This window comes from Engystomops pustulosus, chromosome 3, assembly GCF_040894005.1.
Source record: "Engystomops pustulosus chromosome 3, aEngPut4.maternal, whole genome shotgun sequence".
In the NCBI taxonomy this organism is placed as follows: domain Eukaryota; kingdom Metazoa; phylum Chordata; class Amphibia; order Anura; family Leptodactylidae; genus Engystomops; species Engystomops pustulosus.
This window is the reverse complement of record NC_092413.1, coordinates 72,419,277-72,432,805: the sequence shown is the minus strand read 5'-3', so window position 1 is coordinate 72,432,805 and position 13,529 is coordinate 72,419,277. Positions and strand designations below refer to the sequence as shown.

At 39.3% G+C, this 13,529-nt stretch overlaps 1 protein-coding gene across 7 annotated transcripts in view; it reads left to right on the top strand.

Annotated features, from left to right (window-relative positions):
• ARID1B (AT-rich interaction domain 1B) overlaps positions 1–13,529 on the top strand; it is a 310,106-nt gene that overhangs the window by 230,353 nt on the left and 66,224 nt on the right. For 5 of the 7 annotated variants that reach the window (XM_072141069.1, XM_072141070.1, XM_072141072.1 and 2 more), the window contains one exon: positions 5,929–6,057. The exons of the other annotated variants lie outside the window; for them this stretch is intronic. In XM_072141069.1, coding sequence (XP_071997170.1) covers positions 5,929–6,057 — 129 coding nt within the window. The remainder of the gene's footprint in view (positions 1–5,928; positions 6,058–13,529) is intronic. 7 annotated transcript variants of the gene reach the window in all.

Below are 13,529 nucleotides of genomic sequence, written 5' to 3'. Positions count from 1 at the left end.
TCCTGGTGACAGGATCACTTTAATGTGGCTAAAAGTCCCCCTTTTACTACCTTTTTCTCAGAGAAATGTATACCTATGACAGAGTTGTCCATCTTTTTTATATCAGTTTTGTAGGGGTCCAAAATAACAGCATAGTAAAAAGAATTTACTCTAATTTGGAAAAAATAGAGTACTTATGGCCTCATACACACTGTAAAGTATTGGTCTATATTTTGTAGATAAAGCCAATTGAGAATACATGCAACAAAAATATACATATCTCCCTAATTAATTTTAACTCAGAGTACATCTACGCTTTTGATACAAATAAGAAAAGCTTGTATGGCCTTTTATCAACCATTTCAAAGTAGACCTTTGATTATGTTAAGCCAAATGATTATGTCTCTGTAATATGTCATATAAAGATGTAATACCATGCTGTTCTTGCAACAGTATGTTCATAGCATGACCTTCATATACTTATTCTTTTTCACTTTTACCAATATAAACAATGTAAATGCCAAGATACAACGGTTGCAAGCTGTTGTCTATTATGCATGTAGCCATTAGGGGAGGGCAGAGGTGTTCCATTCATATATGGAAGAAAACTAGCCCTTGAGAAAATGATCTCCTGATGCCTCGATATCCCTGCAGGAGGTAACGAGGTTCATCTCCTTCTTTAAAAATGCTGGTGGTCCCGGCGGTATCCTACCAGAGGTTATAAGACACAGCCCTTCTGAAATACAGGCCGCAATAGCCAAACTCTTTAACATGTGCTAAGTGCAGGATACTTTCCTCAGATAGAATAAAGGTCTCATAACACAAGTATGACCTGTCCTATTACCCAGGGATCTGTGTGAGTAGTAACCTAGAAAAACTGTTGTGTCCTAATAGAAGGATCTCAAGCTTCCTCACCAAGACCATGTTTTCAGCAAGAGCCAAGCTGGGTTCATGCCAAATCATCACACCACTTATATACTCTGCACAGCCTTATCCAGAACCCAGTCTACAGGGCAAAGCAGGAAAGGATATACGCCTGTTTTGTGGAGTTCAAACGAAACTGCAGGAGAGCAGAATAGGTAGGAAAGTGTATGTTGTCATCAAGAGCTCCTACACAGAGAACATCTGCAGCATGTAGGTAAATGGAAGGAGAAAGGTCAATTTCAAGCAGAGCCCAGGGGTCAGACAGGCTTCAGTCTAAGTCCAAAGCTCTTCAACATGTACATCAATGAGCTGGATGAAGCCCTGGAGTCCTTCTCTGCACCAGGATCTACCCTGCATGACAACAAGGGGAAATTTTGCAGTTGACCTTCTCATATTGTCACAAACTGAGAGAGTTCTCTGGGACAATCTGGAAATCCTGGATAAACCTGGGCATTACCCATCATTCTAAACAAAACCAATATCGTGTTGTTCCAGAGGAGGAACAGAAGAGCTTCAAGCCTTTACAATGAACAGCTGCCTTACAGTGACTAACAAGTACACCTACACCAGCCTAGAAAATACACCAATCTGGAATCTTCAAGCAAGCCTTCCATGTGCTCAAAGACAAGGACTGTAGAACATTCCATGCAATCAGGAAACAATTGTACAGACTCAAACCTCCAGTAACGTCCAGACAAAAATCTTTGACTACTATCCTAGCCCCCATCCTTCTGTATGGCAGTGAGCTCTGGGGTCCACACAAATACTCAGACTGGTCAGGGTAGGACTTCAGTCCAACTGATTTATTCCACCTAGAATTCTGCAAACACCTTCTCTAAGTTAATTGGTGCTCAAACAGCGGCTGCAAAGTAGACATTACAGTCTAGTAAAGAGTGCAATCATTCCTGGCTTGTCTACAGATCAGCAGCTCAGATTCCTTCCACCATAAGGTACTGAAGCAGCAGAGGATCCCTGGCAAACCGAGATACCAAACCCACACAGATAAAAACATGGACCAATCACGGCTAACAAAAGCAAAAATAATGGTAACTGTAAACAAGGCCCAGGAGGAATTTATTGGTCACTGACAGACAACAATGGAGTCTTTCCAAAAGCTGACCGGCTACAGAAAGAATACAGACTGGCCTTGTACCTGGAAAAGCTACCCCAGAGACAAATCCTGAGACGCTACCAGTTGAGTGTTCGCAACCTGGCCATATTTGTCCAATGCTAAATTGTATTTGGTCCTGCCAATAAAGCTTCTTTGAATTTGCATATTAAATAGAAAAGTTATAACTTCAATACAGCAAATTGAATTTTAAAAACCTAGTCCATGCAAATGCCTTTTACCCAAATGCTATGTTATGTCTCCTCAAATGTTGTCATATAAAGCACAGAAACAGTATTGTCTATTTACAGTTATAAAATAGTTTTATATGATCTGGTTTTAGGGACCTCACTTGCTTGGAACTTTTGGATCACAGTTTGTCATCAACACATTTATATGGCACTGGAAATATTTTCCATTAGATCTATACTGTAGAAAATGCTTCCATATATGATTTAATGAAAATGAAAGAAACCATTAATTGTAGCAAAGCAGATTATTTAGAATTTATATAACACAACTACATTTTAGGACTTATGCACATGACTGTGGTCAGCTCAAGGCCCCGATAGAGACCTTTTGGGCAGGAGAACTGATCAACCTCCAGCCTGCCTATGGCTGCTCCATCCAACTGGAAACGTCTCCTGGTTTCTGGCCCTAGTGCAGCACATGTTCCTGTACACATAGCCTTAGTTGAATGTGCCCCAAGACTGTTTCCTGTTTGTTGTATTTCATTCATCTTGGTTCTTGAATGCTGACAAAGCAAATGCCCCATTTTCCTTTACATTTCATCAGATGTTTTTGGCTTAAACATATAATTTAAGCAAAAAAAGCCCTGAAAATTGTCATCTATAGACTAAAAATTGCACTTCTATTTTTCTGGTATGCTAGTGGTCCTATGCTAATCCTGTTGCTTGTGAGCATTCTATTAGATGTCAAGGTTGTCAAGATGTTAATTAATAGCACCGAGCATCAGTAATTTTGTAGAAATGCTCTTATTGGACATTTGATCATTATTCTAGGAACTGATCTGTAAGTTTTCTTAAATCCTCCTTTAAAGTGACCCTACAGTTTCATAATGATTTTAAACTAATTGTTCATCTGACTCCCACTGTCATAGTGGGCAGATGTCATCAAAGGAGGGAAAATAGGGAGTGAAATCCTGTAGTGAAATAGTTACATTAGGTTTATGATCTATCCTTTATTAGCTTCCCTCAAGTGGAAATAAAGTGTGCCACAGAGCCTGGGAGCTGCAGAAAATTAAGGATATGTGCTGCAGGAACACAGAAAGCTATATAGGATCATGGCCTGGGATAGAGAAACTGGTGGGGGACAGAGGACCCCCTGTGCCTCCCCTATTCTTTACAAGACATTTCTGTATCCTCAGAGCTACAAATGCATAAGGGTCTCCTGCTAGCTACAGTTAAAAAGGAGCAGCAGACCAACTTGTCACAAGCTATGGATTTAAAGAGGTAATTGGCACAGATTGAGCAGATAAGAAGCCATGGACTTCTGCTCTGAAGGGCTACACTAAGAAGGATAGCACAGGAACAATTGCTTATTGGTAATGACAGTAATATGCAAAGTTATCTAAAATTCTAAAAGCTGTTGGCTTTGAGGAAATAAACTCTAACAGAGGGACAATTTAAATGGCCAATAACTTTTCAACAAACTTTTTATAAATCCATAGTACTGCAAGAAAATTTGTAATATCTCATCAGAATGAAGTATATTTTTTCATAATTTGCTTAAATTGCTTTTGACATCCTGTTAGTAAGACGAACAGTAGTTGACTATGGTGTAAGATTACATAGAAGCTGTATGCAGGGACAAGGGGGAGCAGTGCCACTGTAGCAACGTCCCCTCCTATCTACATAGATAAAGAGAGAAATATAAAATAAAGATTACAAGTCCCATAATTTCCACAGATAGTGTATTCCTTCTTTACATACAATTGACTACTGCTTTGGGAAATGATCATTGCTAAGGTTTATTTCTTTATTTTTTTGGTGTATATATTTCTGTATTAAGCTTATCAAAATTATGGAAATATTAATTCCTACATAAATCCTATCTTCACAATCAAAATAGTGCATTACTCTTTGAAGGGAGCCAAAATGCAAAAGAGACTAATGGGCAAACAGCGGTAAAACTGGCCAAATATGTGCCCTATTACTGCAATTAGAGTGTGGGTGTGGGAGGGGGTAATTTGATATTAGTCAGATGTTACCAATATACAACACTTTCGATTATGACAACATACCGTATTTTCCGGACTATAAGGCGCACTTAAAAGCATTGGATTTCCGTGGAAATCCAAAGTGCGCCTTATAGTCCGGTGCGCCCTATGTATGGCGCTGGGCACAGGGCAGCGGACCATACTTACATAGGTCCCCGCTACCGGAGACCGGAGACAGCAGATCTCCAGCGGGACCTGGAGCGGGGACCTATGTAAGTATGATCCGCTGCCCTCCTCCACCTCCCCCTCACCTTCCCCGCTCACCTTCCCCGCGTTCCCCGTCGCGTCTCGGCGTCGCGTCCCGTCGCTGCGTCCCGTCGCCGCGTCACGTCATGTCGGCACTCCGCCACGCCTCCGCCAAGCCTCCGCCACGCCCCCGCCACGCCCCCGGCCCCCGCGCCTTATAGTCCGATGCGCCTTATATATGTAATTATTACATATATAAGGCGCATCTGACTAATGCGCCTTATAGTCCGGTGCGCCCTATAGGGCAAAAAATACGGTAAGTCACTACCTAAACTATCTACTCTAATAATCCCTTACCAAGAAGCGCAGTGTTGGTAAAGGGTCTTTGAAGGATCTGAGCCCTGCCATACACAGCAGTGGTTTGATGTATTACACTCGCTGCTAGTAGCCATTGTCGATGGCACTAATTGTGATTGTTAATCTGTTAGATGGGCGCCCCACCTTATCTTTGATCATCATTACCAAGATATAAGATTTGGTCTACCCTGACAAGGTAGAGGCAACATCCCATTAAGGTGATCCTAGATGAATAACCGATTATATAATTCCCTGTGGTGGAACTTCCCACATCTGCTTTCCCAGGTAATGCAAGGTAGTGCACAACACAGATGCCACAACAATAGATGCCCACAGTTAAAGATGTGATTGGATGTGCAATTTCTGTGTCTCTTTATTTTTTTGCACATTTTTATTTTATTCTGTAAGGCATACCCAGCAACAATTTTACTTAAGTTCTATGAATTCTTTTTAAATATAATTCATTGATGACTTACCGTATATACTCTAGTATAAGCCGACCCAAGTATAAACTGAGGCCCCTAATTTTACCACAAAAATGTGGGAAAACCTATTGACTCGAGTATAAGCCGAGGGTGCGAAATGCATTGGTCACAGCCTCCCCATTATATAGTTTGCTGGACCCTGCCTCATAGTATATAGCCAGCAGCTGCCCCCCAGTATATAGCCTGCCAGCCAATATCATCCAGTATATAGCCAGCCCCCTTCCCCAGTATATAGCCAGCAGCAGGGGAAAGCTGTAAAGGTGAGTTTTGATATATTTTTCTTTACTCGAGCATAAGCCGAGTTTGGGTTTTCCGCACATTTTTTTGTGTTGAAAAACTAAGCTTATACTCGAGTATATATGGTATTCGTCATAAATTCATATTTCAAATATGTTAGGTAGATACTCTAAATCATTGTTAAAATAAGCTGCTGTAGGTTTTCTACATCAGTCCCCTAAAAGCATCCCTAAACCCTCAATATTATTATATATTATGTTGAATATATATAAATATTCCCTGTTAAATACTATGTATTGCAAAATGATACTTTTCTAATTATTCTCTCTTTGGTAATTTTGCAAGTAGATGTTAATTGGCTCATTTAATTATGGTGCAAATCCAAAGTAGCCTGTTCTTTTGTCCTGCTTTAGGCCACCATACATTAGGTCGCCTGCTTATCCCAGCCAGTCTGGGGCTGGCGGACGTCCCATGTTTTCCTCACAGCATCCCAACTATGGCAACTCTCAGGTTCCAATGATGCATCAACCTGATCAGTACGGGTATGTAGAAATGTATTGCTTTGGGACCCCGGCCATTAGTTTTTCGTCATGTTCTTTTCATTTATTTTTTAATTTATTTTCATTAACTGTTTGCATACTGATTCTGTGCTGCTTCTTTGCCTTTTTGTGGAATGTAGTCTCTACTATAGTGTTTTTGCTAGCAGTAAAGTTTTTGTAGTAGCTTTAAATGCCCTAACGCTCACAAGTTGTACTTCTACTAACCTTGATGACAGAGAGAGCATGTCTTTTAGGCAATGCAACAACATACTGCATGGCTCATGGTCTTTATACCCTTCATGGCTGCAAGGGTGTTGTTATGGTCCTTTTCCAGGACTGTGCCACTCATTTCACTTGTGTCCTTTTTGTGATTTTTGTATTGTATGTTTTTGTCTGAGAAATGTGTTTTGTCACATACACTCTTACCATGTATACAATGTTTTGTGTTTCCAGTTATTCAGCAATGACTTTTTCAAGAAAGGTGTCTTTGACCTTGAATTTATACAAAGCGTGGTGTTTTTCAGTCACTTTACACTTTTAAAGAGGACACTGATTTTGTCTCTTTCCAGAAAGAATAGAAAAGCTTTTTATATTTGTTGCTTCTCTTCAAGTCGTTTATGTGGTTTGTCAGTTTCTGATTTCTTTAGGTCACAGTCTTATCATTCATGGAGACTGAAGCACTGAAAGAAAACTCTTATTTAGCCTTTTGTTTCAGGGTCATAGAACACTGGACATGAAGAAGAAAAATAAACATTACATGTCATTATAGATATTGCAATTCTTGGCTTTACTTTATATTAAATGTTATTATCAGGGGTTTGTTTAAAAAAAAAAAAGCTATTTCTTTATTATTTTTTTTTTATTTTACTTACAAAATCAACATTTATTACTAGTCTCAAACGGCATGATATAAAATTAAAGGATTTTCAATGTAGCTCTACTTCTTATCTGTGCTGGCTGACTACAGACAGACAACGCGAGACCAGTCCCCTTACTGTGAATCTACTATGTTGGTTGACATACACATGATTATACTCGCGGTTGCCTGTACACTGTAAATTATATGCTGTAGTCTGCTGGTTTGTTAATCAGATCAAGTTTATTGTAATTGTAAAATGCATAAATAAAATCTTAAAAAAAAATTAAAGGGTTTATCTAGTTAAAAAAACAAACATGTGGACGTCGGGGATGCCGCTGACTACTAAGCAATGGAACCGCACAGTAGAAGCACAATCAGTGGAAATAAATATAGTATAATAAAAACAATCTGTGTAAACCTGCATCTCAGAATGCTTTTACGTGTATATCTTAGGCTCCATCCACACAATGTATGCTTCACCCAGGCTGGGACCTGGGTATAGCATACCTTCAGGTGTAGAGGTTAGCTCTGCTCACCCCTGCCCTCTCCATAGCGAAACGTATAGCCCAGCCTTATGTACAGGTAAAGATAGAGCATGCTCTATCTGTCTCCTGTCGATGGTACATTACGGTGACATGCGAGTGTGCTCACGGTACTGTGGCTGGCCACCTGGATATCCATTCATGTGCATGGAACCTTAGACTGAAAGTACTTTATTAATGGTCATTAATTAATGGCCATATTAATGATATTTTTTTTTAATGGTCAAAGTAAACAAAATCTTTACATGTGGCACCCAGGAAGTTGAGAAGCTGGTTTGTTAGGTGCTCAACCCTAACCCCAAGGCACCTTTTTGCTTGACATGGTTGGTAGGAGTGTTGGGGCTCAATACATTCAAACTTTTGTTGTTCTTTGTTCAAAAATTGTTCAAAAATTCCTGTAAAACAATGCAAATATGCCAGTTCCTCAGCATATGGTTAAATCAAAAAGAAGGATTTACCTTTGCATTAACTTCTTTAGAATGCAGACAATTGTGGCCCTCCAAATACAGTGATTTTTTTAATGTTATTTCATTGTAACATTCTAAAAGATCTAAAGCATTAATTTTCCCCCAAATTACACTAGTTGAGTGGTTTTATTTGGAAAGACAATTGAAGTGGTCCCTGACTTACAGATGACCCCAAGTTACAGACTAACATCTTTGCCCACTTTGAATCTCTCAGGATGCTGTACTTTAGTCCCAAGCTGCAATGATCTGCTATTAGGTGCCTGTAATTAAAGTAGTGTGTCAGGAATCAGCATAATTCATATACAAATGGGTCCTTAAAATATAAACTAATATGTTATTAGTTGTTATTTAAAATTTTGCTCTCCTTGGCAGAAAAAGGCTGTTGACATACGCTGTAATGAAGAAATAAAATGCTACTGGCAATTTATTCAGTCCTTTGATTTCCTCTGCGCGGAGCAGACACAGAACAGAAGACGGCACTAGTGACATGTCCTGCACCTGCCTGGGCAGGTCATGTGATCACCACATTTGGTTGTAGTCAGTTGGTTGCAGTGCATCCAGTATGGCCGGTGTTGTGGTGATGGCAGTTACACATCATTACTATGCTAACAGAGCAAGAAAGTCTGTTATATCATGCAGAGCATAAGAGGGAGCAGGAGTTACTGAGAACTATTTAGATAGATAGATAGATAGATAGATAGATAGAGATAGATATAGACACACAGTATGTGTGTCTATATATATACAGTGTATATATATATATGCACATTATATGCATATACTTATATGCAAGATTACTTGCTTACTTTATGGTACTGGCAGTCGGGGAGGGGTCATCTTCTTGAAATTCAGCCAGTAGTGTCATCCAGCAAAGGGGGGAGGGAGCAGGGCACATGGCTGTAAATTCGGCAGCGGACCGGTGGCTGTATAGTCATGCAGGAGGACATTACAGCAGGCAGGCAAAGGGGGGCAGTCAGGCAAAAGACATGTTGGCAGGTGGATAAAGGGATTGGCGGGCAGTGGATGTGAGGGGGGGGGGCAAGGGTAGATCGACAGAAGCACATGACGGCAGGCAGGTAGGGGGATGTGGTGGCGGAGGTGGTGGTTCAGGCCGGCAGAAGGACTCGTCGGCAAGAGGGTAGGGGGACGTGCCGTTCGGGGGCGGATCAGGCCAGCAGAAGGACTTGTCGGCAGACGGGTTAGGGGGACCTGCCAGCGGGGGTGGGGGGATGGTTAAGGCTGGCAGGTGGGCATGGGGACAGGCGGGCATAGGGACAGGCAGGCAGGTGGGCAGAAGGATGTGATGGCAGGAGGGTAGGGGTACATGCTGGTGGGCAAGGGGACGTGCCGGCGGTTGGGCAAGGGGACGTGCCGGCGGGTGGGCAGGGGGATGGGCACCAATCTCACTTAGTCAAGACAATGGCAGATAATAATGGCTTTGTTTTGCAGATTCTGTCAATAACAGCACCCTCCACTGTTTGTCTGGTAAAATAAAGAGTACTATAATGGAAACTGACAAGCCCCCTTTATATTTAATTGTTGGTGTCAGTTATTTAATTAATATGGAACAATAAATTTGGTTGTTCTATTCCTAATATGGACCAATGGCAATGCAGATGTATAGATTTTTTTTTATTCCAATGGAGCTGTGTAGCAAGCCTTTATATATAAACCTGACCTCGTAATATTTTATGTCCTTTTATGTCCTTTTGGTGTAATTACCTTGTAATTACCTGATTTTTAAAACATTTGTGACCCCTAGAAACTGGACTTTGTAGTCTTCTACTTCACAAAACAAAGCAGTCGTTCCTTTGTGTTAGTGACCTTCTCTGGTCAGCAAAATGTCAGTTGGACATGAACCCAGCAAGACAGCCATCTGCAAGGTTTTAAGCATGTTTTTATTGCGGCTAGAAATCTCATTTAATGACGTGATAAAGCTTGGTGCCTCGATGCTATTGCTGTTCCATTTACCTTTTATATTCTGCAGAGCAGGACAATCTTGTGGATACGCAAGGACACATTTTGTAGCCATCTAAAACTCTTACGACTGTGTTGTGCCAGGTCAGGCTTTTCATTTTGCTTTGTATTAAAGGAATTTATACGTTTATTTTTTCAAGAGTTTTGTTTTCCTTACACTTTGGGTTTTGCTGACCATGAACTAAATATACCCTTCATCTCCCATTTAAAAAGTGCAGTTGTTCTTTGTTGATCGTGCACTTTCTGAAGTATCTTTCTGCTTTATCCCTTTTATTAATGTTGCTTCTGGTTGGTATTTTATATTACTGGTATAGTGTGGAACATATTTCATCAAACAAAAATAAATGATGCATTCATAATGCTAGGTTGGGTCACGTCAGAGTACTGTGCGTGAAAAACTGATGTCTTTACCTGTATTTTTGGTCAGTTTTTTCACACCAATTGTTTGTGCTTTCAAAGCATTTTTCAATGTGTTTTTTTTGCGCAGACAATGCCCTTCAGCTAAATAATATGTAAAGAAAATACAAAATGCACTTAATGTTTACCATCTTGCAGAAGGATAATTCATCAAAGCATATACAGGAGGTCCCCTACTTAAGAACACCTGACTTGCATACGACCCCTAGTTACAAACGGACCTCTGGATTTTGGTAATTTACTGTACTTTAGTCCTAGGCTACAATGATCAGCTGTAACAGTTATTAAAGGTGTCTGCATTTAAGCTTTATTGTTAATCCTGGTTCTTATGAAAATCCAACATTTTTAAAATCCAATTGTCACAGAGACCAAAAAAAAATTTTGACTGGGGTTACAATAATAAAGTATACGGTTCCGACTTACATACAAACTCAATTTAAGAACAAACCTACAGAACCTATCTTGTATGTAACCCGGGGACTGCCTGTAGTGTAATAAATACATTATAAGTCATGCAGTTTACATTTAGTCTGTATCAGACTTGCCTAAATAATTTCATTCTGATGACAATATAAAAACTGCAGAATAAATAACGGTATGATTCGATAGTTATGGTATGTCTCTTAAGACTATTGATGCTCTGTGGTATTTTGAGGCTTGTTGTAGGCTTCTAAATAACTATTTCTGGTCCTCAGTCTTTTTTATTAGTTTTTCATGTTATGATTTCCACTCCAGAGAGCTGCATTCTATTTTAGAGAATACATAAAAAACATAACTTTAGGTCAGCACAGTTAACTCCCTTAGAGGAATTTCTAAAGGCGTACAGCAAAGAAATGATTGGATAGTAAAGCAGTCTTTGTCAATGGCTTTCTGGTCACCGTAACTATAGTACTTAAGCCATGTGGGATGATTTTAATGTCTTTGTAGTGTTTGATCTCTGAACTTTTCTTTATGTAGTTCTTTTAGTGTAATGTGTCAGGATTTGTAGGCATTGTACTTGATGACATTCATTATAATTTTTATTGATTACAACAAACACATGTAAAAGAATGACACAAAAAGCAGTTACAAATTACCTACTCTTATTCTAGAGTACCATGAAAATGCCAGCATGCTAGTTGTCATGTATTTGTTGTATAAAGGAGCTTTTATAGAAATGGGAGATATGCACCTTGGAGAAAAAGTGCCTGCCTTTGAGATAATCTGATTTACAGTTACAAGTACATGTGTGGTCTGTAAAAAGAACTGCTACATGACTTATTCTTTACCAGAACTGGGCAAAGGACTATGTGGGCATACAATGGAGTGTTAGGAAGGACCGATGCTGGCTTTTTGCTGTCCGAGACAAAAAATGAAATGTACAAATCTGCCTGAAAGTGGCTAATGTAATTGATTTTTATAGTAGTACCGACTTGACAACATTTAGCAAATCGGTACTAAAGGCGATCTGTTGTCCCCCTCTGGGTTCCCCAATTAAGACATCTTAGAAATGATTTATTCCAGTTGGAATAGGTAAACTATGGAATGTCCTAACCCAAGAGATTGTACTGGGTTAGATTTAACAAAAGTGTCTGAGAGCAAAACTGTAGTTGCTCATGGCAAATAATCAGGGGTCAACTTTCATTGCATAAACTGCTGTGGGAAAATGAAAGCTAAGTTCTGATTAATTGCCATGAGCAACTAGAATAGTTTTGCTCTGACACCTCTGCCACCTCTGCTAAATCTACCTCATTTTTTAGCTTTATAATGATGCAAGTCTTTCATGTACAACACACCATTATCAACCCTGCTGTTACCGCTGCACATTAGTGACAGCCATCCTGGAGCCAATCGTAACACCATTGATATAAGGGGCCCTTATTGCCCTGACAACCTGGAGCCTCTGCGAGGCTGCTGTGGCTTTTAAACAAGCATTAAGACTCTGCCTGTTATAATCGAGCAGTATATTGGCAATATACTGCAATACAATTGTATTACTATATATTGTATGAGCAATCGGATACAATGGAGACTAAAAAAAGGGGGGGTGTTAGCATTTTTAAAAAATAACATGCAAACAAAATCCTAAGGTTAACTGTTCCTGTGCCCCAAAATGTTTTATCTATCCAAATGCCAGAATTGATGCTTTTTTGCCACCCTTAAAAAATTATTAAAAAGTGATCTGTGTGTTTGCTAGGAAAATAAACAGTTCAGTAAGGAACAGCATGTTTTTGCATTTCATACTCAATTACTGTCATTATGCAAAATGACAAATAAAGAACAAGTGCTTTATATACAGTAGTGCTTTTATGTGATCAAAGGGAGCTAATACCAGAGCCATATGTGAGTACGCAATTCTAAATGGGTAATAATTCGAACACCTAAATTAGACCCATATAAATGTAATATAATACTATATATTAAGGGTGTATTCAATTTGACACTTTTTTGCTGTAATTTGGGAATAAGTATTATTGCATTAACAAAACAAAAAAACAAAATCAGCACTAGGATATGTTTTTAAGCCTGACCTTAGCCAATAGTATTGCTTTCCTCTGTTTTTGGTCACCATGTAAAATAAATTCAATAAAGTCAATTATTATTTTATTTAAAAAAAATATAAGAAGGAAAGGAAAAAACTTATGAGATCTGGCTATTTCAGTGGTTAACAATTATTACAATGCTGGGAGCCTGAGTGTCTGACTTCTACCTTTTTAAAGTGCATTGAAAATGAACTAACCAAATCAAATAACATCTCGTCCCTTGTTTGCATTTTTTTAGTCGTATAACATCTTATGTTCTTTACCATGCGCCATTTTTATACTGACATTATATGATGCGGCATCAGATGCATTTGCTTCCTCTTCACCCTCTAGGACTTTGGCTCTTGCAAACTTTTGTGAGCGCTTAGCACATTACCCTTTCCCCCCATGCTTGAAGGGAACCTGTCAGAAGAAATTGACCCAATAAACCATTATCTGTTTGTTGTGAAGAAGCTAATCCCCTTCCAGATCTTGTTCCTTTTATAAACCTGTAGTGGCGTCATGCGGAAAAGTAACTTTTCTACAATTAATTTGTTGTTCCGATGCCTTGTTACAAGCCCCGTCAGAGGGTTGTTATTGTTCATAGGTTAACTACTCTATAAATAGAGTGTTTTGCTTTTCAACTACTTGAACATATGATTATAGTGGGCCTAGTTGAGTCTGGGCATGATGAGCATGATATCCCTCTGCA